Source organism: Neopelma chrysocephalum, unplaced genomic scaffold (assembly GCF_003984885.1).
Source record: "Neopelma chrysocephalum unplaced genomic scaffold, ASM398488v2 Primary Assembly neopelma1_63, whole genome shotgun sequence".
Classification (NCBI taxonomy): domain Eukaryota; kingdom Metazoa; phylum Chordata; class Aves; order Passeriformes; family Pipridae; genus Neopelma; species Neopelma chrysocephalum.
Window position 1 is genome coordinate 1941571 of NW_020897720.1, and position 26566 is coordinate 1968136.

At 40.7% G+C, this 26566-nt stretch overlaps 1 protein-coding gene across 16 annotated transcripts in view; it reads right to left on the reverse strand.

Moving 5' to 3' along the window:
• Nucleotides 1-804: 804 nt before the first annotated feature.
• The window catches only part of TENM2 (teneurin transmembrane protein 2), a 643539-nt gene continuing 617777 nt past the window's right edge, over nucleotides 805-26566 (reverse strand). For all 16 annotated transcript variants that reach the window (XM_027682931.1, XM_027682929.1, XM_027682927.1 and 13 more), the window contains 9 exons: nucleotides 25513-25745; nucleotides 23860-24014; nucleotides 22490-23364; nucleotides 15995-16170; nucleotides 14240-14475; nucleotides 9192-9488; nucleotides 6678-8292; nucleotides 3889-4019; nucleotides 805-2692 (listed from right to left, as the gene is read on the reverse strand). In XM_027682931.1, the coding sequence (XP_027538732.1) occupies nucleotides 1931-2692; nucleotides 3889-4019; nucleotides 6678-8292; nucleotides 9192-9488; nucleotides 14240-14475; nucleotides 15995-16170; nucleotides 22490-23364; nucleotides 23860-24014; nucleotides 25513-25745 (4480 nt within the window). In that variant the 3' untranslated portion in view covers nucleotides 805-1930. The remainder of the gene's footprint in view (nucleotides 2693-3888; nucleotides 4020-6677; nucleotides 8293-9191; nucleotides 9489-14239; nucleotides 14476-15994; nucleotides 16171-22489; nucleotides 23365-23859; nucleotides 24015-25512; nucleotides 25746-26566) is intronic.

Sequence of the window (26566 nt, forward strand, 5' to 3'; positions counted from 1 at the left end):
GGAGGTTCCTGTGGGTGAACTACATAGGGTGAACATGTAGGTGTAAGCCCCAGTCAGAATGGGGTGGCTCTTGTTTGCGCAGCAAAAATTAGATGTGCTTTCTGAGTGCTCCAGGTGTTACACAACACAGGCACTGAACGGTTCAGCTTTAAAAATGCCCTGGAGTGAATTAATGCCCATAATCAACACAAGCATCTCTGTCAGTATCGTGAATCATTAAAAACCTCATTTGCAACCCCAAAAGCAAAACTGTTCTCAAAATTAAGTAGAGCTCCCCAGCCACGTACTTAAATGAGATAAAAGTGGCAGGGCTCTGGTTGATGGATGGCCCCCTTTTATCATCACCAGGAGTGACTGTTTGCTTGGGAGAGAGACTTTGATCTTACCTCTCATTTTTAAATGTGGTAGAAATAAGCAATCTCCCAAAGAGGACAGATTTCGTGGAGACTTCCTGGCTCTCAGCCTTCCGTGTTCCATTTAATATTATGTTACTACATTTTCAAACTGTTTGGACGTTACTTTAGTGCAATTAAACTAATTTCAGGATTGAAACACATGGCAGTTTGAGGCTTGCTAGTCGTGAGGTGCAGAGAGGGAATTTCTAAAGCATTTACCAATTTTCTCCTGTGTCCTAAGCAGAGTTTTGGGTCATGTGTACGTAGGACTTTGCTTGCCCAGAGATGAAAGGACCAGCAGAATCCACGAAGCAACAAGAAGTCATTTCCACATACAAGATGCTGTGTGCATTAGATGACAGTGAGACATGAGTCACTTTTACAAGATTTTGCAATGGAAGACAAGTAATTCACAGGAGTTTTAGAGACTTTATTTATGTATAAACAATTTAAACACTTTGCCATAAATTATCTTTGCCTGTCTCTAGTCTTTGCTTAGCAGCAAATTAAAATTAATATAAAAACTCAATGAACAATTCATACATGTATATTACAAAAAAGTTCTTGTACCAAAGTTCTTATTAGACTTTTTTTTTCTTTTTTTTTTTAGTGGTGACCGTAATGTGATTGTCTCAGTTTCTCGACCAAACAAACACACTAATAATTTTTAAATCTGAAACAGTGATTGTGCCTTCTGGCTGATGTATGTACAGGGTGATCTGACGTGGTGCCCATTTGCAATAGTGTAACACAATGCCCACAGCTCTACTGGAACTGATACCAACAAACTACTGAATCTAAACAGACTACACCCTGTAACTGTGTTATACTGTCCACAATGGAAATCTTCAAAGACAAACAGAGTATGAAATTTATCTGTAGTGATTTATAGCCACCATTTTGAATGTAACTTTACACTCTGCCCTCTTTGAATAAGTTAAGCTTCAGGCCAGACAAGTGGAGGGTCAAGAGTGCAAGTGTGGTTTTGTTACTTTTAAATATATTTTTCCTTTCCTATTTCCAGTGCGCTCTCACTTGCATTCCATTTGTCCTCCAGTTGCTACACACAAATCACCCCAAAGTCATGTTTTAAATGCACCTGTATTTTGCTTTAAATGAAAACCTCTTGGATATTTATCAAACAAGCAGTCTGAATCATCTGTGTTTCATCAGCTGGTTAGTGAAAGTGGCCCACTTGGATTTCTTAGTTTGCTCACGTGTGAATGGAGTGAGGTAATACAATACGAGGCCTTCTTTTTGTTTTTCTTTAGACCCAGAACAAGTGGGTAATATTTCAGGGGTACTTTTTAATTTGTACGGTTAGAGTTTTCAGTCTGGCTATAGTCCACTTCAGGATGTGGTTTTTAATCCCTTGAACAGTAGCATTTAACTCAAAAAATATGAGCTTTTTTGCCACTTACGATCCCAGAGTAGCTCAGCCTAGTGCCCCCATTTAGGTCTTCATCTCCTTAGGAGAGGAGATAACAGTTATGACTACTGATTCATCCAGCAAAGGATGACAGCAGGTTAATTTGTTACCTCTTTCCCATTTCATTCTGTCTTAAAAACTGGATGTTGCTGCTACTGTCTGCTAGCTCTGGGTACTGCTCCACGGGCAGGACATAATATCCCTCGTAACCTTGGACCCTTCCCGTGTTCAGGAGCTGCTGCCTCTCTCCGTCTGTCCATACTCGGCTGCCCTCTCGGCCGTCCCGCGCCTTCTGCTGCTCCTTGGCCCAGGCGGAGCCCAGGGCTCGCTGCCGGGCCTGCTCCAGCACTCGCGCCTTCTCCTCGTCCAGCGCGTCGGGGGTGAGGCCGTAGCGGATGTTGAGCAGCAGGGTGGAATACTGAAACTCAATATTCGTAAACCTTCGAGTCCTGCCGTTGACAAGGAGCGTGGGCTGGGACACGGTGACGTTGACGCCGCTGTCCAGGACCTTCCTCCCGCTGGTCATGGCGAGGGTGACGAGGTCGCTGTCGGCCGAGCCGACCTTCACGAAGTAGTGGGTGTCCTTCCCCTCGATGCTGTAGTGCATCTTCTCCAGGTAGTGAGCGCTGTTCAGGACAGAGGCGATTTTCCTGCTGTCATCCGTGGCGATGCTGGAAACGCCGGTGGTCACCCGGCCCTCCTTCACAGCAAACATGATTCCCTTCCCAATGATAGGAGTGGTCGTGGCGAACCAGTGACCTGCTTTTTCTCTAATACTGGCATGTAACCTTTTAGATATGACCTGTCCCTCCAGAGCCATGAAAGCCTGGTTGTGTCTTTCTGTCGTCTGCTGCACTCCTGTGATTAGCTGGGGAGAGGAAAACAAAAGAAAAAAAACACCAAAGAAGATACAGATCTGAACATCCTTGTTTCAGAGACTGATAATGATCTTTGCTTTGCTTTTTTAAAGGAAAGCTCTGCAGTGAAAAATTCTGCTCTACAGAAAGACCACCCTCAGTTACCCATCCTTAAACATATCCTGTTCAGAATCAGGTAAATGCTCACTTGACAAATTATTTTGCCATCCTTAATACCAAATAAAATACTTCTCATCACCCTTCATAACATATATGTACCAAAAATTCAACTTTGGCAAATTATATAACGTCCAGTAAAAGATCAAGAAAGACCCAAGTCTAGCATAGTTTTAATCAGAGCTGGAAACAAACAGAATCAATGTATTAAAAAGTGGCATTTAACTTCTGGACACTTTTGCCTAGAGATTTTAACCATTATATATAATTAAAACGTTTATGAACGTAAGCTTTTTTGAAAATAGGTGAAATTTGCCTCAAAAGTACCATGGCAATTCCTGAAGAGGAGATTTAGGCTCTCAAATTACTTAGAAGCCTGTGAAAGTGGTATGTTTAGGTTTATACAATAATTTCTACTGCATTACCACAAAGATGAAGTAAGCCTAGCAAAGTTTGGAATTAGACTAGTGCTCTTCTTAAGTTTATTAAATGGGTTGTAATTTATTATAAAGGTCAAAACAATTGTTCACCCTTAACCTGACAATTAAGCACGAACACTGTAACTGAAGTTAACTGGAGTATCAAATAAAAACCTCCAACTAGGAAAATGACAAAAAATGATAAGAAATCCTCTTACAGGGTGAGAAGTAGAACCCTTTTGTACCAGTACAAGTACCAACCTAAGTTTATTGCAACACATCTGTTACTAGGATGGTTTTACCAAAGGTTCAACAGATGATAAATTACCCTGACAAAGTCTCCCTTTGTCATTGCTAATCAAGTTAATCGAGTTACAACTTGTTAATCAAGGAATAACTCAATAAAAGACAAACTAATGACACTATAATTATGATAACAACGAAGGCTGGCAAGAAAGGCATATGTTCATTAGTATAAAATCTAGCTATACTTACTTCATTTTACACTGAATTAAATATGTGGCCTTCTGCTGTAACTACAGAAGAGCCAGCAATTCTACCATAGAGTGGGGCAAATTTATCACAAGAAGTAACTTAATACTTCTGCCTACCTGTCCATTTTCACATGCTTGACTCTCAGACAGTTCGTATGGTGGTGACACAAAGTACATTTTTGCTCTAGGGAAACCAGGAATAATGTTGCTAAGCTGAAATCCAAACATCACCAACCAGCTTTTGACATCTAAAAATCAAAAGAAAGCAGACAAGTGAGAAACAAATGTGTGTAACAAATAGAGGAAATAAAAAAAATTTGAAAATCCATCCTTGACATCCCTAATTTCAAGCAGCAACTGAAGTTGCAATTAATATTACAGTGTGGAACTTTACAGAATTGTAGCAATCTACCATGAACAGGCACAGGAAATATTGCTTTAAATTTAACCTAAATACTTCATCAAGAATATACCACCTCTTTCATTCTTTTTCCATTATAGCACATGGCTTATCCAAACATTTTATGGTATGCAGTACTTGTTCCATCTCTGACACCTTCTAATGTGGCTACTGTAACCTATAACTGTATTGTAAAATGATATTTTATTAGGTTAACACTTTAAAAACATTTGCAAAGTCCTTTGGGGAAACACATGGCTTTTCTTCTATGTCCTAGTTCTATCAGCTGTCACTGGGTCTCGGGAGGCTCCATTAAAAGCAGTGAGAAGCCAGACTTGTAAATCAGATGTCTAAATTTAGGCACCAAGAATATCCTCCTCATCCCTCCAGGGAAAGTAGGAGCTGCATAGGAGGGTTACAGCTCAGCTCTGAGGTGAGCTTTGGGAAGTTCCAGCTGTGGGTTCGACCAGGAAAACTCTGCCTTCAGATCTATCTGAAAAAGCTAAGGAAGTAAATTAATAACAGTAATACTCCCTCAGCAGGTATTAAGAACTAATGATGTACCCTAGCTATCAAATGATCTTTTTAACAAAAAAGAAAAAAAAAGAAACAAGTCCATGACCCCATTTTACATTTCTGTTTCCTGGTTCATGACCATTTTTGTTTAAGAATCTCTCCTGTCTTTCCCAGTATCCAGCTCTTCTTGCTGGCCTACACTGGCTCCTGATGCTGCTACTGCAGCTTCTTCCTGTGAGCTGTTGCAAAGCTGTTTTTCAACAAAAGTCTTCTTTTCTTGGCCATTCTGACTCTAAAATAAGTAGTAAAATACTCTGCCTTTACTAAAGTGTCTGTACCTATCTCCCATCACACAGTGCCTACTGTATTTTTCCTGTACCTTTGGACAGCACAGAGTTACTGCTCCTTTTTAAGGCTTCTATTTATTTTATAGTTAAATGGTATCTCCTAAACAATTCATTTCAGCTGCCCTAATTCCACAAAAACCAGAGGAGGACCTATACACAAAATAGTCACTAATTTGCTTAGCTAATGTGCTTTGCAGCACTGCACTTGGTACAGGAATTTCTTTTCAGCAAATCTGTGAATAAAGCAGTGTCAGGGGTTAACTGTAAGAATGGGCTGGGGGGGAGATGTTTGGGGTTTTTTTTGTTCTCTGGGTTTTTTTAAGCTATGACAACAGAGGTGTCACCATCATCACTTCTTGTGCAAGATAATCTGTTTAGTCCATAAAGCAACAAATATTCGCATCACTGATTAAATATTTTTACAGACTACAAAGTGTGTGTTGTCCCAAAGTGCAATTTATCTTTCTAGATCTCCTCCAGTGGATGGATAAACAAAATTAATGCAATTTTAGAATGTAGCAAAATACAGTAAGATGATGCTGAAAACCTAAATCAAACGGTGGTGGATGAAAATAGGAATTCTGTTGAATTTAGGACAACAGAATTTGATCCCAAGGTAATTTCGGTCATCAGTATTTTCACACTGTCAGATAGAAATTGCACTGTCTCCAAATTGCAGAGTAGCTCCAGCAGAATCTGGGGTGTGTTACACCTATTAGGTCACAATGTACTAATGAAACTTGCTAAGATTTTCTCTGAAGAAAATGCACACTTTTCTTGAAATTCAAATTACTGCTAAAATTAAGATCACTTCTTTTTAAAAATGATATCACTGCTCGAATTATTGTACACTGCATATTCAGTTCTGAAAAAAAGCTTTTCCTGAAGACATATTAATTACCTTTCCTTTTAGAAACTGCTAGCAGCTAGTTCAAGTACTGTGTGATGTTACTAAATGAAAAATTATTCCTAATTAAGAAGGGGTTACAAGTTTTACCCAATTCTAACATATGTGATCAAAACTACTTTTGTTTCTCAGCACTACACACTCCATAACATTTCTTAGTCTTTCAGGATGAAATAATTTTAAAAAACATCAAGGATTTTGTTTTAATGACTAAAAACTGTTTGCATTTTAAAAGTTAAATGGTAAAAAGAGGTTTAATTAAATCCATTCTGGGTGCTAATTCATAATGTGCCCATGGGCTCAGTCAGTAGTTAATTTTGAAAGTAGCCCAGAAAGGAAGAGATCTGAGCAGTTCTGGCTTGTGATTCTGAACCAACCTGCCAGTGATTCCTGTAGGTGATTTCACTTTTCTTGATATAGAATTAGAATGAACACATCTTCATGCAGTACTGGTTCAACAGGAAGAACACTATGGCTGTGCTGAAATTTAATATTCAGCAAAACTATTTTTATTTTTTTCCCTCCATAATTCATCGTGGTTTCTCACTTAGTGCCCTTCATTCAGGGAAGAGCAGTACCAAAGGATCAGCACTAGCCAGCCCTTTTCATAGCACAAAAAGGAAAATGGCCTACACTTGATGGGAGGATTCAGCCAAGGGCTAGTAAGGAGAAGTCACATTGTTTTCTCAGCTTCCAAACTGAAGTGTTACTTAATATAAATGCGATGAAGCCTCACCTGTTACATAATTCTTTAGATCCAGTTCATTGCTGAGGGGGTTGTTACTCTTGAACATGTACAGATTGAAAGGAGCGGGTTCTCTGCCAATTTTTTTCCACATGGTGTAATCAGGAGATGTCCAGCGCCCAGCCAGGACATCGTAGTCCCTTTGGGTGAAATGCACAAGTTTGGTTAAAGGATCATACAGCCCTCCATGGAACCCAATGACCAGCTGGAAATCTGGGTTGGAGTCGTAATAAATCTCCCCGTACGCCGTGTACTGAAGCTGTTTGATCATGAGGCCGTTGATGCTGAACACGGCCAGCGGAGTGCCCGTGTTATCAGAGGCCACATAATACTCCTCCCCGCTGCTACTCTCCATTGCAAAGAGGTGGCCTTGCAGGTCGTAGTACAAAGAGGTAATTTCGGAATTGGAATGATTGTAGACGTGAGTTACCCTGGTTGGATTGTGAAGATCAGCATAAAAGTACTGCAGATGATGCCCCAGGTTGGTCTTACAGGAAGCCCTTCGGCCCAGCCCGTCGTAGCGGTACTGAACGCTCCAGCCATTGGCTTTGTTGTAAGCTCTGATCAGGAGCCCTTTGGAGTTGTAGTCGAACACATCTGCGCCCCGCTGCCACAGGAACCCGTCGTCGTCGATCTTGTACGGGATGTCGCCCAGGCGCGTGATCCTGTCCCTCAGGTCGTAGCGCAGCGGCATCAGCCGGACGCTGTTCCCAGGATTCAGGAGGTGCAGGTTTCCGTTCAGATCGTAGCTGTAGCGCCAGGTGGGCCTGTCGTTTACTGCCACGCTTTGCAGTTGCCCATCTCCATCATAATCATAGGTGTACTTGGTTGTGTTGGCATAGGGACCGAGTTTCAGCTCCCTTTTGGTCACCCTCCCCATGCTGTCATACTGCACAGTCATCCAGTACATCAGGGACCGGAACATTTCATACTGAACCTCTTTAATCCGTCCATGGGTATCGAAGTGCTTGCTCAGTGTCATAACTGCTGTGGTGATAATTTGGTTTATATCATAATAAATAACTCCAAATTTACCAAAATGCTCTACTTTGCCAGAAATCTCATCGTAACGGTAGAGATCAACTGGGAGGGGCGTCTCACTTATTATGGGTTTGATGCTTGCGATTCGAAAGCTGTTATCGTGATATGTATAATCAAACCTTGCATTGACCATGCCTTCTTCAGAGAACCTGTAGATTTGTTTGTCAACGAGAGGACCAATTTTCCGATAGCGAATCGTACAAGAAAATCCCCCACTCTGCAAATTCACCATTTTTAGGACACCCGTAGTTTCATCGTACCCAAAAGTCACCGCGGTGCTGTCATAAACAATCTCAGACAGTTTGGACAGCTTTCCATACTTGTAGAAGACTTGCCGGCCAGTACCTAAGAACGACGTTTTCAAAATCCTCCCATCGTCGCTGTAATCGAAAATCACGGAAGCGTTGCTTTCAGGAGGGTTGTAGATATTCCTGATGTAGCCAACGGAGGTGTGGGTGGACATGCTGTGCCGAGCCACGCTGGGCATGGTGACAGCGTGGAGGCGGTCCGAGGAGTCGTACTCGAAAATGTACTGTCGCTGACTCTGGAGCAGCAACACCATGGACTAGGGGGGAAACAAGAACAAACAGTTACCAGCTTTCAGCGTGTGGCCTGTGGGAGGGCACCGAGGAAAAGTTTACTGGAGAGGCACTAATGTTAAATGACTACAAAGAGAATCAGATACATTAGTTAGGGGCACAGAGCTGCTCAGGGATATTGTCAGATTGCCAGATGAGAGGATCTGCTGCTTGGAAATCAATATGCTGACGCTCCGGAGAAAGTGTAGGTTAGCAACCTGTGAGCTACCCTCCCTGTAGGAGGACTTTTTTTTTCTTTTTCTTTCTTTTTTTTTTTCCTGAGGGATGCAGAGGAGTTAGATAAATGACTTGATTTATCTTTCTGCCACCAGTTGTAATTCACAACTGTTACTGTGAAATATGTGAGAAAGCAGAGAGCATCAGCTCTGGTTTGCTTAGAACAATAAGAAGGGAAAGGGAAAACAATATGCAATTTTGCATATTTAAGACAATTTTATGACTAAAGGGTCTTAATTAGGCTAAGTAAAAATGCATTACCATATTTTCATTTAATAAGCAATGATTAAAGATGAATTACCTGTTCCTACATGAACCTTTAGTCAGCTTTAGTCATGCATTTTTAGGCTTAATTAAGCACAATTCATTGTGTTAGTTTATGCTGTTTTATGACAGCCTCACCACTGTCAGGAAAATATCAAGACACAAACCGTGAACAAAGTATTTCCCTTTAAAAATTAGTCAAATTCAGCTGACTAATTAAAAAATAAGGAATTTTGAGACCAGGTATGTAGGGATTCTTAACAGTTGGAACACATCATATTTAAAGGGGTTTGTGTGCGTGTGTTACGTGTACAGCTCAAAACGAAGCTGGGCAGTACTGTGTGTTTTTGCAGCTTATACCAGAAGGTAACACAGCATCACCTACGTTCTCTAGGTAGGTGTAGCTCCACACTTTCCCATCGGAAAACATGCGGGATGTGATCCTGCCTTGCTTGTCGATGTCGGTCCTCTCGCTCATGGCGCCGCGCTGGAGCCCGGCCAGGCGCCCGTTCAGGAAGTAGGACACGTTGACAGCAGCCAGGCCACTGCTGGGCAGCCACAGGAAGGGCCGTCCCAGCTGGTCGTAAATGATCCGCAGGGTGAATTTCCGGTGGTCGTCATAGATCTTCTCCGTGCGGATGTTCCGGTCGTAGTCGATGGACAGTAAATTCCTCCCGTGCACCTGCAGAAGGGAAGGAAAGGAGGCTGCACTCCGTGTGTGGTGGGCACACCATCCCTCTGCATTTACAGTGTGAAAACGCAACAGAGGAATCAGTTTTAGGAAGTGTAGGATGTCTTCCTCTTAACTGGCTTTTGCTTTCTACTTCTCAGTATATTCAAATATGTAATTTTGATTTCCCATCTCCCTGCAACATAGGAGATGATATCCTACAGACAAAGGCTTCCCTTTCCTGTTGGAACAGGCAGACAATCTGCACACCTAAGTGTTAAAGTGCAGGGAAACGAATTATTTTGCATGGACGTAATTTTTCTACTTCTGCCATCAACAGTTCTTTGCCTTTTCCCCTAAGAACCATAGAAGAAATTATAATTTTGTGCCTTCCTTGGTTTAGCCACTTGGCTTCTGTAATTCCAATACCCCCTTTAGAATTCATTCATTTATTGTTTTCTTCATTTACTTTCCAAATATTCAACAGATCCTTCAGCAACCCAATCACTAGGGATGGGTTTCAATTTTTCTGTTTAAAAATCCTGATCATACAGGCTAGTGTTGAAAAACAGAAGTGCTAAATAATGAGATTAAATATTTTTCTTTTTTTTTGTTGTTATAATTTTCATTCGAAGTCCAGCATGAAGAGTTTCAGTGCCAGATTTATTTTATTTTTAAGTAAAAGAGCAAAATAGAAGCACAGTAGAATAAGAATGCCAAATGGAGAAGCTTCTAGTGAGAATGCTATAATGAGAGATACATAAATATATTCACTGAGGGCTAAGCCATAGAATTCAGGCTAATGCTGTAATCTGATAAAGCTTCTTAAGTAATTTAATTGTAGATGCATCATTAATAAAGTAGAAGTCTTTAAATTAGATACAATTTCAGAGCAATGACTACTTAAAAAGTATTCATCAATTTCTGGGAATTTGTTCTTCAGCTTATATTTTACAGTGGCTTTGATTAAGCAATGTTTTCTCTTACCCAAAATTAAACTGCACATCAAACAATATGTAAATTAACCCTGAGCCTTTCTTGAGGACATAAAAGTTATTCTGAGATATATTCACTGGCAGGGGTAAACCCAATTCCCACCCCAACCAACTCAGTAGGAAATCAGTTATAGAGAAAGCACATTTAAAATTAATACAATTTTGTGTTTGTAAAGAAATAATTATTTCAAATTATTGCTCATTATCCTAATTTTCTCCATTAATAAAATTTATCTCTTTAGCAGTTTGCATTTCCTCAGTGGGCAATTACTAGAAAAAAAAGCTCTCTTCTGTAGGTTTTCCCAAAGGTTATCTCAGCAACTTCTCCTATGATTCAAAGGAAAGACAGGGTATTTTTCTTAAAACACCTTGGGGCAAAATAAATCATATTCTGCTCTCCCATTATAATGAAAGCAAAGCCAGGGAAGCCAAACTCAACATTAGTACTTTCTCAGCTGGTAACTCTTGTTTTGTAGGATCAGTCCTGATGACAGAGACATAAGAAAACCCTTTCCATCAACAGAAGAGGGCTTTCACTTCCCCAAAACATTTAGCTATAGAATTAAAGGGTTAGTGTATGACTGACAGATCCCAATTTCTTAAGGATGGGCAGATTTTCTAAAAAGAAAAAAAAGTCTTTCAGAAAGATTATTAACTGAATTTTAGCTTTTGGAGTTTTGTTTGTGTTTTGGTTTTTTTTAATTGTAATTTCTGAAGCTTCATAAAGCAGTTGGGATTTCTGGGCTTCCTTCCCACCATTACAGTAACTGCAACCATAATCTGCATGTAGGAAACTGATTCAGGTATCCTCTCTTTTCTCATAAACATTGTAACAGTTATTGGGTTTTTTGCCACAGAAAATAAAATTAGTAGGGTTTTTTATAATGATTACACAGACAAAAGCTGTGCACACCCACAAACATCACTTGGAGATGCACACACAAATATCACCTGCTTGGATAATCCAGTAACTCCATTTGCAATTGTAAAATAAGTAAAACCAGAGAGTGTAATTGCAGTATCATATTAATTATACAGAAACCCAAACAGGCTGACTAACTCCCACTCTTCCTGGGAACAGTAATAACAGTTACAATTATCACGACTGCAGATTACCTCATAAGCCCTTTCTCTTTTGTTCCCTCCCCACATGCACCTGTGTTTTCCCTCAGCTGCTGCTGAAGTGGCTGTGGGGATGTGCCCTTTGTGCCTCGGAAAGGTCTGGCCACAAAAATCACTTTATGTGACGCTGCACCGCAACAAAAACTCCTCAGAAGGGAATCTTATCATGACTTTATCTGAAGCTACCACAAGGCACTGAACGTGCAGTGCATAAAACAGCAGACACTGAGTGGGAGAAGATAAAGGTGAAGAGCAGGGTTTCCTTTCTCGGGGTGATGAAATCTGCCCCGGTGCGTGTACAGAGGCTGTGATGTGGCCACAGCACGGAGGAGCACAGCTGGAGGCACGGGCAGCAGCACTGTGTGAGGACTCATAGAATCACCAAATATTCTGGGTTGGGAGGGACCTTTAAAGATCACCCAGTACAACCCCTCTGCAGCGAGCAGCGACATCTCCAACTGGAACAGGCTGCACAGAGTCCAGCCTGACCATCAGCGCTTCCAGGGATGGGCCATGTACCACCTCCCTGGGCAACCTGTGCCAGTGCCTCACCACCCTCACCATGAAAGATTTCTTCTTTATAACTAGTCTAAATCTAAATCTCTTTTAGTTTAAAATCACCACCCCCCCATCCTTTTAGACCCTGCTAAAAGCCTGTCCCCATCTTTATTACAAGTCCCCTTTCAGTATTGGAGAACAGGGGCATGGAGGTGAAGTACTCACCTGAGAGGTGAATCCTACAGAATGGCCACCCCCTCAATAATCCTGATCCTGAACTGGGGATCCAGAGATGGCCCCACACACTCTCTCACCTCTGCAGGTTGTATCACTATGTGCCACAGCTGTCCCTGCCTGCCACTGGCTCCCCCTCAACGTTCCAAACACTTGCTCTGTTTCGTTCACCAAACAATTTATAAAGATGAATTAGAATAAATGAGATGCAAATAAATTCTATGCTTTCTCCCTCATTTTCGAATTTCATTTTCAGTCCACTCAACCTGTGATAATCTCATAGTGATTTTCATTTAAAAGAGCTAAATGGATATGTGATTATTGTTACAGGAACTAACACCAGACAATTAAATGTTGAGGTGTTGCTAGATAAAGTATTGTTTTGATTTGCATAAACATGATGCAAGAAAACCTATCTCAGGCAAGGTTTCAGCTCTAAGATGTGTTTAACGTCAGCTAATTACCACAAGTACCTCTATTAAATTTTTAGTATTGAGAGTTAGGATTACAGCAATTTCATTTCAGGGTCCCATTTATTTTTATTTTGAACACCCAGTCAAAATGCAGAGCCGATTTGTTTTCCACTTATAATCAACTGCTGCAGGTCAACACATCAAAAATCAATTACACAGCCATGAAATTTAGTCATTAAGGATTAGCTGCTAATCTCATTCAATTTTTTGTCTCACCTTCCCCCTCTCCCCAATAAGTACATTCTGTGCATTTGTGAGAATAAGGAAAGTGTTGTTAACTCAACATTGGGAATTAGATGTTAAGTAATAGAAAACAACAAAATTTAACATGCAAGTAATTTTTTTTTTGTAAAGCACAACATAATTGTTTACATATGTTGCATTTAATATATCATCTTGAGCACACAGAACTGTATCTTATGTTCATTGATGCTGAAAGAATTACTAGAAGAATGAGGGCTCGATTGGCACTACATTTGTTTTCTCCCCAATACCTCAAAGCCCTTCCAAAATGACACATATAAAGCAGCCAGGCAAAGTTTAGATACTGAAGGGGGGGAAAACCAGGCCAGCTAAGCACAGAATGGGATTAATCCAGCTGCAGCAGATCTTTAATTTGGCAGGGGATAGATTACATGACCTGAGCATCTTTCTTATCATATGCTTATGACTTTGTAATTATAGCAATTATTTTCCCATCGTGCCATTTGGGAAAGGGAATAAACACAACATGCCTGTGTCAGTGAGTCTGTAAGGGGATTTCACAGCAGCAGAAGGCAACTGCTCAAGCTGCAGTTGTGTTTGCTCCATAGCACCAACTGGCTACAAATGGTGAGCCCTCAGACTCCCACCTCGTTCAGGGGGGACCTCATTGCTCTCCCTGAAAGGAGGTGGCAAGTTGAAGGTCAGCCTCTTCTACCAAGTCTCAAGCGAAAGGATGAGATTAAATTGCATAAGGGGAGGTTCAGATTAGATATTTAAAAAACTTCTTTCACTGAAGGAGTTGTCAGGCATTGGAATAAGTTGCCCAGGGAGGTAGTGGAGTCACCATCTCTGGAAGTGTTCAAGAGGGGTCTGAATGTGGCACTTGGGGATGTGGTTTAGGAGTGATTATGGTGGTGCTCAGTTAACAGCTGGACTGGATGATCTTGAAAGTCTCTTCCAACCTTGATGATTCTATGATTCTGTAATATTCTGGGTATTTTTACCAATCACTTTTGCAATACTTTTAGTAACAAAGCTTCTATAGCTGATTGCAGCAGACAAACCCACACAGCTAACTGGGCTCTCAAACAGAGGAAAGCATGTCATACCAAAGACAATCCCACAGTTGTACATTTTTAACAAGTAAAAATAGGGAAGGCATGTCCTCCAAAATAAAAAAGTTAATTTTCCGCCCAAAGAGGAAAAGATCGTTATTGTAATGATAGATTCTACTTACCCTGAGCTTTCTTCCAAACACAGTCACTTTGCCTTTAATCTGTTCCTTCCTCAGACGCCATTCAATTGAGTTTAAACCATTTTCCATTGGTAGAGAAATATTACATCGTCCTATGGTGGGAGTCACAGTCCCAGCCAGGACATGAGGTTCGCTGTGAAAGCTAATGCTCATGCCATTGGCATACATCACTCTCAAAGTACCATTATTACAGAGCTGGTAGCTGTTCCTCACTTGATCTACAGCAATAATGAAAAGAAAATAATTTAGCTACTCCAGTCATAAAGAAAACATATAGCTTAATTTGATTGGTTTTTTATTGCACTCCTGTTGATGTTAAATGAAGTCAGCCTGCAATTACCATTTACGTGGTACTATGGTGGAAATTACAGATGTTACTGATTCATGTAAAGAACAGTAGTGTAACAGTGAGCCTGCAGAGAGATACTGTGTTTATTTCATTATGTTTTCCCTTCAGTCTTAATTGTGAATCAAAATGCACAGTGATATGTGTTCAACCACGTAATTTATTTCTGATATGAACAAAAACTCCTGAAAACTGAACTGCTGGATAAACAACAAACCATTAAACTCCAGGACAAAAAGAAAAATATTACTGGACTCTTTATAGGTAGGAAGAAGTAAGTGCCTCTTCTTTTTCTTTCCCTCTGTTTAAAAACTGTCTCCAAGCAGAGGCTTTGTACAGAATTACAGTTTGGCTCTAAATCCTCAAGGTGTGAGGCTCCAGCAGTGCAAGCTGGCAGCCACAGCCCTTCACTCGCCTGCCTTCCCACCAGAACCACGGTGGCCTGATGGGCACACCTGGCTGTCAGAGAAGAGTTACAGCAATAATCCTGTGCTTCCAAGGCCGTGTGGTTCTCCAGCTGTTTGACACAGCCAAGTCCATTCTCAGCCAGGGTGGAGTGCTACAGTGTGCAGCTGTCAGCAAAGCATCAATATTTGCCTGACAGAAGGACAGCATCTACGCAATTAATCATCTGGTATAAGAAAATAAAGTCTTTGTAACCAGACCTGTCATGGTATAATAGTCTATAAATGTTGACATTTATGTCAGGAGGAGACTATTGTTTGATGATGATATTCTCATTCCAGTGACATTACATCTTAATTAAAAAGCCCCATCACTCACCAAATTCCTTTCAGTCTATCTTGGATAACTGACTGGTTTTGCTCCATCAGATACAATGCCCGGGTGGTGCTGGAAAGCTCTACACAAACACTGAACCCCTGTGCTGCTGGTGCCTCCTGCCACACTTGGGCTGTTACACTGCTCTTCAAAGTGATCACCCCCTGCCCTGGTTGTTCTACACTGTAATTAATGGCAGTGTACAAATTTGGAAGATTTCACTTCTCATAGCAGGAGGCTCCCTGAGCCTCTCCAGAAGGATCTCTCCCCAGGCAGCCCACATCCAGCAGTCAGGCTGCATCTCTGTGGCACTCAAGTCAGAGCCAATTTTCCAATGAAGTACAGAGATATATGTGAGTGGGCAAAGTGACCCTGACCCAAGAGGCAGTGGTAGGACTAACTTTCCCCAGCAGACAGTGACCATACATACTTGACACAAAGCATGGCTGTGAAATGTCTCTTACCTGTCATTTTAGGAATAAGCTTTATGGGAGCCTTTCTTGCAAACCTTACACAATTTCCCCCCTGCTCGTAAGGGTCCTAATGACACAAATCTTTTTCTCAAGCTGTGTGTGTGGTTAGGAGGTGTGCTGAGAAGTGTGCTTTGGTACCTTGAACAACTGTATAGGAAGCCTCCACAGAGGAGAGATTTGTGATGACCGTGACATCGTCATCCCGATTAGAATTCTCAATGTCGATGGTAATAGACTTTTCCATCTCTCGATGAAGGCTAGTTACCACTCCAGTGGGACGTGTTACATTGGTCAGACGCCCTTCATGATCATAGCTAATAGAAAAGTTAGTGAGAGCAAGAAAGCATGAGGATATATGTTCATTTCAATACCCAATGTATTAATAATGCACCACGTCTGTGCAAAAAAAAACCCAGAATGAAACAGGTTTTCAAGAACATCCTGGCCTTATCTATTTCTCTGTTCTTGAAAGAGTCTATAATGATGAAATAATATATTTTTAGAGATACCGATCTCAATTACATGGGTGCAAATCCAGGCTAGCATATTTCAAATTATTACATTAATTAAATTATTATGAATATACAGAGTGGTATTTGGCTCAAACAATTATAATTAGTAAATTAAGCTGCTTTTTAATAGTTGCATTTCACTCTAAGGAAGTGGACTTCTGGTGGACAGTACAATATACAAATGCATACACTGCATATTTGCAATTAAATACTTAGTGGAAACTAAGTATGGTCTTTAATGACATACCAAGGAATAAACTTGCCATAAAGGATTAAAAAAAGACATCAGCTTGAGAACATAATTTCATTTTGATCTTATCTGTGGTATTGAACTGCATTTTGGGGTCAGTGTTTTGGCTCATAAAGATGAAAGATGAAAGGCACAGGATAGGTAGGAGTTTCACAAAGGGCAGCAGTCAGCACTCAGAATAGACCTTAGAAGATGAGTTAAGTGCTCCAGAGGCATAAAGATAAAAAAAAATAAAATAAAAAGGGCTGCTCTCCATGAGTTTATTGAGTTTAATTTATTTAGAGGTATAAAGCCTGAGGAGAGGGGAAAGAAGGAACGCTGCTGGAAATCAAATCATACCGGTTCTCCCTTTCCTCTTGTATGCTCTATCTGTGTGCATACATATTACAGAGAAGAAATTCCCTGGATCTTAAGGGTAAGAAATGGGGACCTGAAACAAAATCAGCATTCCAGGCCGCCACTCTGCTTGCTGCAATTCTCTACTCGTGCAAGAGTCTCTCACCAAAGTGCACAGAAAGGCAAGAAAAAATGTCCTGTGTAGATAAAGGGAAAAGTTTAGGTGGAGATTGAAACCAACTGCTCATCCTTGGAATGTAGAAATCCAGGGAGCGGGAAGCCTGGAAGAGAACTGGTAAATCCATTGTATTGCCTGAGGGTAACAGAAGAGAAGAGGAGCACATTTAGTAGCGTGGAGCTCGCTCACTTCTTTGTACGTCACGGTTAGCTGGAAAGATGAGAAGAAATCAGTGCTTTCAACACAGCTTTGCAATGAAACCATTCCCAAACCTCAAACTGTGCCACCTGAACTGTACAGCACATCTCCAAAATTAACACACAGACTGGCCTCCTCAGTAAACACGAATAAAAAATACGACTTTTCAAATCCATTGCAAATGGTTGCACCCATTCAACTGAAAATTGGGGAGGAAGGAAAAAAAAAGTCACCTGTGGAGCAACAAGCCTTACCAGAACCAATGGAAGTATTAGGCAAAGAAGGAAACCAATAAAACAAAGCATCATGCGACCTAAAAGGGACCAATAATACATTGTGTTCATTTAAGCAGTTTAGGATCAAAGCAAGATTAAGTAAGCAGCATGATTTTTCTCAATAAAAGTCAGAAGTTTCTCTCCACATATACATATATATTTATATGTAAATACTTCTACCATATCAGCTAGATACTGATACCAACATATCAGCAAGATACTGGATAAAAGATAATATGTTGAGATAATCTATGAAAGGGGATTTGGTTAAGTCTTTATAAGGGTCTTCAGAAAAAAATATTGAAAAGTACTCAAAAAGTAAAGATGAGGGAAGAACTTGATCCAGCCAAGCATCCATCGAAATGGAACCAAGGAAAAAGTACAAAAAATGGACAGTTTCAAAAATCTCAAAGGTTAATAATGAGATGCTCCCTATGAGTCTGCATGTGGTATGTTTAGTGAAGACCAGAGTGATGAAGAGAACACTGAGATGGCAAATATTACAGGAAAGACAACGGGATTCTGTGTGACTCTGTGATGTTGTTTAGGACAAACTGGAAAAGCCCATGAGTAGCTTCAGTGTGACTGTGCAGTGCGTGGTGAGCTTCCAGAAAAATGGTTGGTGAAATTCCCCATCAGCAAATATATTTTAGGGAATGCAAATGAGACAATAATTTAAACTCTTCATTCACATTGCTGGGTTTTTAATTAACCTCGGAAAAATTCCTGGGGATTGCTGTGGGCTACTCACTGGAAATCTCTGTTCAAAGTGCAAGGGCAGTCTAAAAAGTAAATATGGATGTGGATGTACAGAGACTGAAATAGGAAAATGAAAATATTCCAGTGCTATTTCAAGAAATCAGGGTTTTGTCCCTGCCATGGGGCATGTTTCCCAGCACTGGTCACAGTTTTGAAATCAGCAACAGCAGAGATTAAAAGGGTTTATAAGCACATGATGGACACTCTTAATACATACAAAGTACCCTCCATGAAGATCTGCAGAACATTTAGTTTACAAGCTAGATATACAAAAAATTCACTGCTGAAATGACAGATACACACTGTGATACCAGTGCATAAAGAAGGCATTTCTACTTTATCCATTTCATCAATAAAATCCTATTTAAAAAAATACCTTAAAGGTAAAAATTTTAAAATTTAATAAAACAGAAACCTTTTATGTACTACAAAATTTAAGTGACATGTTCCTAGGGGTTGTTTTTTTTTTTTAATTTATGTATTATGTGAGAGCAAGCACTCAGTAGAAAACAACACCCTGACATTAATCTGAATAATAAGAATAAACTATATAGGAATTAAATGGTTATATTCCTTTCTTCTTCATGTCATGAACCTGATCCTAATGAAGAAAAAAAGAAAATTTGCAATGGGAAAGAAACTAGTTAACCTGGGACTTCTTGGTATCTTTATCAGAAGCAGTCACTACAGGCTATGACACAGTACTAGGCTGGATGAACCAGATCTGATAAAGGCAAACTTTATATCTTCAAATGAGGTGGGCTCTGGGTACACCGAAATTCCTGAGCTTCTGTTACTGACTTCAGTTAGAGTAAGGTTTCATCCCAAGTTTTTCTGCTAATAAAATTACAAGGGGAGAAAACCTTTCTTAATGCCAGTACCTTAAAAAACAACAGCAAGTCCTTGTGCCCGCTGCCGATTCCCCAGCACATGGTGGCTAACTGCCACCAAGTGTAACCCAGAAAGAAAAGGCTTCCCAGGACAGCTCTGGGTGTCCCCAGGCACCAGGGCAGGCACAGAAGTGTTGGCTGACTGCCAGCCCAGGGGCTCCGAGCCTTCCAGAGCCATCCCATGGGTGCTGGGCCACCCACTACACCTACAGCTCAACTGTGGGACACAGCTGAGCACTTGTCACCTTCTCAGGCAGCTGCAAACACCTGACCTGAGCATCCCTTCAGTGAGCTGTGACAGTGCCCTGAAGGCTGCTCTCCCATGCCCAGTGTTATGGCACCTCTCTGCCTCAGGCAATTTTTACCTCCAGCATCCTGACCTCTGAGGTTCCAGCGTGTGCTGCTCAGCAGAAGCAGCCAGGACAGAGCCACATCCAGCACTGCAGAGAGGAGGAGCAGCAGCTTTGGACTTAACACAGAGCTGGGCAAGGCACAGACCCACATACATTTACATACACCCCCATTTTCTCGCCCTCACAAAACCTGATTTGAGAAGAAAACTGCAGCCTTCTCTTCGGATGCTCCCTAGACCAAGTGGAATACCACTGGGAACCGCTTCAAAGATCTGTGCTTCATGCCCAAACCAAGCTTAAATTACCCCATGTGAGCCTGCTGGTAGCTGTTCTATTATTGAAGAGCCTTGCCTGTTCCTACTGCAAATGAGCTGCCTGCACACACACAGGTGCTATCTATAGAATATACAGATGGAGTGTGTATATACACACACAAAACCACTTTGTGGCCGCATTTCTCTGCATATACAGATGCACACCTACATGAACTGCACAAATTTAATTCTGAGAGCGTTTCCAGGGTAAAGTTTCAGATAAATGAAAGGAATATACCCAATAAGATAGCACAGCACTTCAACATCTGGTTGATATAAATGCACTGAAATAAATTTTTCATAAGAACTTTAGTTCATGTAGTATTTTACTACTTAGAAGACTTTCGTTCTTTTCTAATTCTGCTGCCATATTAACAGTTTTGGGTCCTGATTATCTATGTATGAATGCATGAATGTAATGGCACAGAAAGCTATTTTGTTGTCCTTCTAAACTCTCATTAGCTAAATATTTCTTTCATCTTCAATTGATATTAACTTACAGCTCCCAAAATAAATTGCAGAATGATGAATACAGAATTTTCCCTTAGGAGCTGCTTTGAAGAACAAACAGAAACCAGTATGGAGTGACTGTGGACTGTGACTGTTTAGGTTTGTAAATTTGATTTAAATAATGTCTACATGGTCCTCTCATGTGTGGGCTCTATGCTTATGAGAATGTATGTACAAATCTGGGAGAAGGTAAGTTATTTCTGCTGCCTCATCAAAGTTACTAATTATCTAATACAGTACCTCAGGCTGTACTATTTAGACCTAAATATGGTACTTAACTTCCACTGACCTGAGGCAAAGGTTGCACATCTCTTCTTATTTGATCTTGGAAAAAAATTTGCAGCACTATATACACATTAAATGATATTTTCAGCTGATCTCAGTAAGACATCAAAGCCCCTACCTTATATTTCCTTAGGACTCATAACGCAATTTTTCTAATACATCATGTTAACTCACTACTTGGTGTGATTCTCAGACACCAGTTGTACCAGTTTTGTAACTGGTAACTTTCTGATGACCTTTTTGAATGTTTCATTGATTTTCATGTCAAGTTTTAAATTACTTTGCTATTTAGTTTTCTACAATTAATTACTGGTGTTTTATGAAATAGCTAATTTATGTGACTGAATCTTGAGCTACCTATTGAGGAAAAACCAATGAAAAAACCTACCTAGAAGGGCATCCACATCTCATCAGCAATAATACGGAATTTTATTCTGCCTAGTCCAGTGAGCTTGTAATGAGCAGGTTATGTGACCTTGATGTCACACAACCGGACTATTTTTGTAACAAATTTGTGGTAAAGAAATAATCTTTGCAAAATATTAAGGAAAAAACCCACTCCACATGTCTAAGGCCAGCCTAGACGAGGAATGAGTGGTTTGGTGTGCAGGGCCCCACGAGAGGGCACTGCTTTCCTTCGTACGGGAAAGCCAAACGCAGCAGGGACAAAGTACCGAGGTGCAGTGCTGATTTAGAGATATTCTGAGCAGATTGAATACAGTCCTTTTTTATTCCTGCGTTACTTGTGTTATCTCCAAACAGAGAGAGAGTGGTGGCCAAGCTGAATGCATTAATAAACTAAAAGAGGTGCGTGTCATTGCTGGTCTGTAACCTTGAAAATAAGCCTGCCATTTATAATAAAATAAAAAGCCCTATTCGTATTTTCTACTCATTATTTTGAGGAATGATATTTATTAATCATTAATTAACTATTTAAGCAATATATGGTGTCAGACTTGCCATAATTAAAAGCTAAATATATTTTTTCAACCTATCATTTAGCTTATATTTTTAAATTGTTTTGATGAAAAAAATGGCAATAAGACTACTAAGAATAAGATAAATATTAATAAAAATCTGACTAGTTTTTCTAGATTTTTAATATACTTTTGAACTTCATCTCTTCAGATGAATTTCATTTAAAGAGGAAGTTCTGTGTATTTAATCTATACGCTCATGAACACCAGTGTGCTTTTGGGTTATCTACAAATTATGGAAGTTACACCAGGGGTCTGACAGATAGCTGGGGATCTAATTTCCTCGCTTGTCTCAAGAATGAACAATCAGTGAAGTTAATCAACATTTTAACAACCATGAGTAATATATGAATCTGAACAGAAAGACAGATAATTTGAGTTCCAAAAGAAGCTGCAGCATGAGGGTTCCTAGAGAGGCAGCTCAGTGGGAGCTGTAGAGTGCTGGGGGCTGCTCTGGCTGTGCACTTTTGGAGCCGTGGTGACAACTAAGAGCAGGGTAACTAACGTGAGGTTCTGGGCATGGCACACAGTCCTTCCTGCTAGAGGTGGATGAGCTGCCCTGAATAACCCTGGGCAGGGATTTAGGTGGATCAGTACCCACCCAAAGGACCCAGCACAACTGACACAATCAAGAAGCCACTTAACCATTTCCAGCATCAAACTAGACTGAGGTGCAATGGCCTTATTCAGTACCAGTGAAAAACCTACAACAAATTTCAGTAAGGGTCAGTTTAGAGCCTACACACTACCATTTAAAAAATAAATGTATGCTTAATATATCCAAAAACATTCTTACTCATAAAATGTTGTCCATCCTGTTTCATCACTCTTCGTTGCTAAGAGACCACTGTTTCCGTTATATGTCATTAATCCGAGCTCCAGGGTCTGTGTTGAGACAAGCTTGAGTCCACCATTAGTGCCAACAGCCAGCGTGACAATCTGATTATCCGGCATCAGTAAGTGGCGGGGCATCCCACTGGCATCCCGACGGACCTTCAAGGAGTTGCCATTGTTGTCCATCACCTCCGTGACATCGTTATCGCTGCTATAGGTGAAATTGTACAAGTACTCCCCGGTAACAAGGCTGAGAGTGTACTGGTGAATCCCATCAGCATTGAAGACATACAGCTCCTGTTCTCCTGGAGATGCAGCTTCATATTGGTTAAAGGAATTAAGAATGGGCCTGTTTTTACTGACAGCCCTAATGCGGATATTTCCGAGATCAGCTATGTAGATGGTACCATCTGGGGCCACAGCTAAGGAAGATGGTGAATTTAAGATGGCATCAGTGGCATACCCATCATCCCCAGCATAGCAATTACAGTTGACATCATTTTTGCAATCACAGTCTGAAGCTGCCCCTGCAAGAAGGCATATTTCTCCATTGGTAGTTACCTGGCGGAGCCGATTAATTTTTTTTTCATCTGTCTCACTGATGTAAAGAACTCCTGTGTGTGAGATGGCAATGGCACTGGCTGATTCAAGTGCAGAATGAATAGCCAGTTTGCTAAGAGAGTAGTCTATACCAGGAACCTGGCAGTGCATGGGGCGTCCAGCAATAATGCTAACTTGATGGTTTTCTGTGATCCGTAAAATAACATTGTTCTCTAGGACATAAAGGGAGTTGTCCATGGGATTGACAGCGAGATCAGTAGGCCACTCCAGCCGTACCTATGAGTTGCACAAATTATCACTGTAAAACTCGTAACTGAAAAGTACACTTCTAGTGTTTAAAATTCCATGTGTAACAACAGCAAATTAGTGAGGGGTTTATCAGCGTAAATCATGAAACCAAGTCATGAGCGGCAACTATTTCAAATAATGATTTTTTTTTTCCGAAATATTAAAGCTACGTGCGGTCGTAACTTTGGCTAATTGTGTTTCTGTGCAAAGAATGAATGCTACATTGTGGAAGCTCTACAATAATTACAGAATAACAGGCAATTAAGACAATAACTCCCATTATCTCAACCTTATTTCTCTACAGTTGCATAAATAACCTGTGTTAGCCACAGTAAAAAGGATGGTTCGCTCATTTCAGTAATGAATCAAATATGCTATCATCTTGTGCTGCATAATGTATTTCTTAAGTGGCCAAGCAGTCATCCAAAATAGATGCCCAACTCTTCTAAGGCAGAGAAGGAAATAAATGCAGTAAGAGTCTACCTGGGTGACATCCATGCTGGAATCACAGCTGAGAGGCCGAACAGCAGTTAGGTCATTGGAGCCCAGCAGGGTTGATATAATTCCGTTCTGGTCCACTTTTCTAATCATAGTGGCATCCACAAAATACATGAGTCCATACTTATCCACTGCAATTCCTGCAAATATAAACCCCAGGCATCAGTGAAGCAGTGAGGCTCCTGGCTTCAAGGTTGGCTTTGTCTTATTGACGAGTCTACAAGACAGTGACATTTGTTCACTTTGTTCTTTCCTCCCTTTCACATTTGTTCTTTCCTCCCTCCCAACCTGAGCACAGGTCCTGGAACCCTCCAAGCACCCACAGTTCTGCCAAACAAATTGCACCAAGCAGGTTTATCCATCAGGGCTTTAAAGAAAACCACAAAAATCCCCAAACATGCCAAAGAGCAAGCAGAATGCATCAGCTTATTTCTTAATTCATACTCTGTATGATATATTACATAAACCCAATTAAAAAACTATCTCCTAAATTTTGCTCTCAGAAATTTGAGGCATTGCTTTCTTCATCAGAAGGATCCAATGAGGATGAAGAATTTTTAGAAATATTTTAAAATTCCTTGAAAACTTTTTAAAAACTAGGAGGGCATTTTATTATTTCTGGGATGCTTTTTTTTTATTCTTCGACCTGTTGCAGTAAAAATAAGGGAAGAACATCTGGTGTTTCCAGATGAAGGCACAGGGGTTGCCAGCCTAGAAAAAAAAAAAGGGAAGGTTCAATGCCTGTCACATTGGGAGTCCTTAGAGAGGAAAGGCACAGAATGAAAGGGTGCTCCCTCGGAGGAACAGACGGATGCTGCTGCCGGTTGGGAAGGAGGGCAGCCTTTTTCTCGTTTGCCTTTCCTGCTTTGATTTGGTGCACTGCCTTGTCCGTTTATTGGGCTGAAAATAAAATATTGATCTAAAAATTCCGGCTTCAAATGGTCGCAGCGCTCATCCCTATTGGGCAGTGAGAGAAGATACAACTTTATCTTTTTAACTTCTACGTATTAACTGAAACTGCTTCCTATACAAAGAGACAGGACCTTCCATTTTTATTCACTTTTATGATCATCTAGTTATTTTCAACCACTGAAAAAAAATCAAAGATGATTGAAACATCTGGCAGTACACCTGATTAATTCATCCTTACAATTAAGATGAAGCAACAGAGAGAAAAAGCCTCAAAAAGAAACACATCCCCAAATCTCTAGATCATCTTGAAAACTTTTTGTTGAAAATAAGAAACTGGAAAGGGCAAAAAAATCCTTTTATTTTTTTTCTCTAACTCTGAAGAAAAAGGAGATACATCGAATAAAAACTCAGAGAAAAGCCACATCAGGCAGTTTTTCTCCCCAAAGACCGTGTCTCAAACAGTAATTTGTTTCCTGGTTTACACGCTTGCCTCTTGGAGTGAGCGGTACCCTGCTAATTTGTGTTCTGTTCTCCTTTTGCAGCACTCAATGTTGGGGTAATAAAGTTTGCTTTAACTAAACAAAGCACGAGCACTTGCCAATCCACTGTAATTAAAGCCCAGAATAAAAATCACCGAGCAAGGAGTGATTTAATTGCCAGATAATTATTTCCACATCCAGCCCAGCCGCACACAGTCATTTTCTCCGGCTTCTTTTCCTACTTTACCTCGAGGGCTCATTAGGGTTGCGTCCACTGCCTTCCCTCCATCCCCACATCTGGCTTCATCAAATGGCAGGCACTGCTCTCCCGTCCCTGCCACCACTTCAGAGTTACCCGCGAGGTCTTTTGTGCCTGTGAGGGACTTGACTCTGTATATCCGTCGACTATTGGTGTCCGACACGTACAGTGAGCCTGAAACAGGGTCCACGGCCAGATAGTATTTATGAGCGGGATTGTTGCTTTAGAGAGAAAGAAAGCATAGAACAGAAACAGCTGAGCAGTCTAGAAACTTCACAGGCTTTCAGAGCTTGGGTGCTCATCAGGCACAGAAAGATCTGGAAAGAAAGTCTGACACCTTCATACACAGCTGAGGTCTGAGGGACCACCATCTGAGGATCTAACTTGATTAGGGCCTGGTCAGTGTTCAGAGGGGTTGTCATTTTAAATCTCACTCATCCTTCTACACTGAGCCTTGCACAGCAGAGTCCAGTAAGCCAGAGCTGCACAGCAGTCTTGATCTCTTCAGCCCTTCAGATCTGCTCCAGGTCAATTCTCTTCAGCTTATCTGTTTCCCCCCTCCCCGCTACCTTGTTTAACTTCCTTTGGAAGCAGAAATCATAGGGGTAAGATCAAAGAATCAGCTTCTGAGTCCCTTAGATTATGCCACAAGATTTGTGAGGTCTTGTATAAATAGGAGGCAGAGGCATAACAAATTTATTCCTAAAGCAAATTTGTTCTCATTCATTCTTATCAAGAATCTCATTTACGGCAGATGAAGTTGGTTATACAACTAAAACCAGAGACCTCAAGTGTCTGACTTTAACTCCAAACCTTCTGTTATCGGAAAACTGGTCCTCAGTTTGTGATTAGAATGGGCACTCATATGGAAAGCTACTTCTCTTCTGAAATATATGTTTTTTGACAGCTTGTCACATTTTGGAACTACTTTAGCAAATCATCTGAAAATTGAGGAATGTCAATCTTTGCAATATATATATACATTCACACACAGAGAACTGCAGAGCAGAAATATTTTCAAAATCTTGCCTGGCTAGTTTAA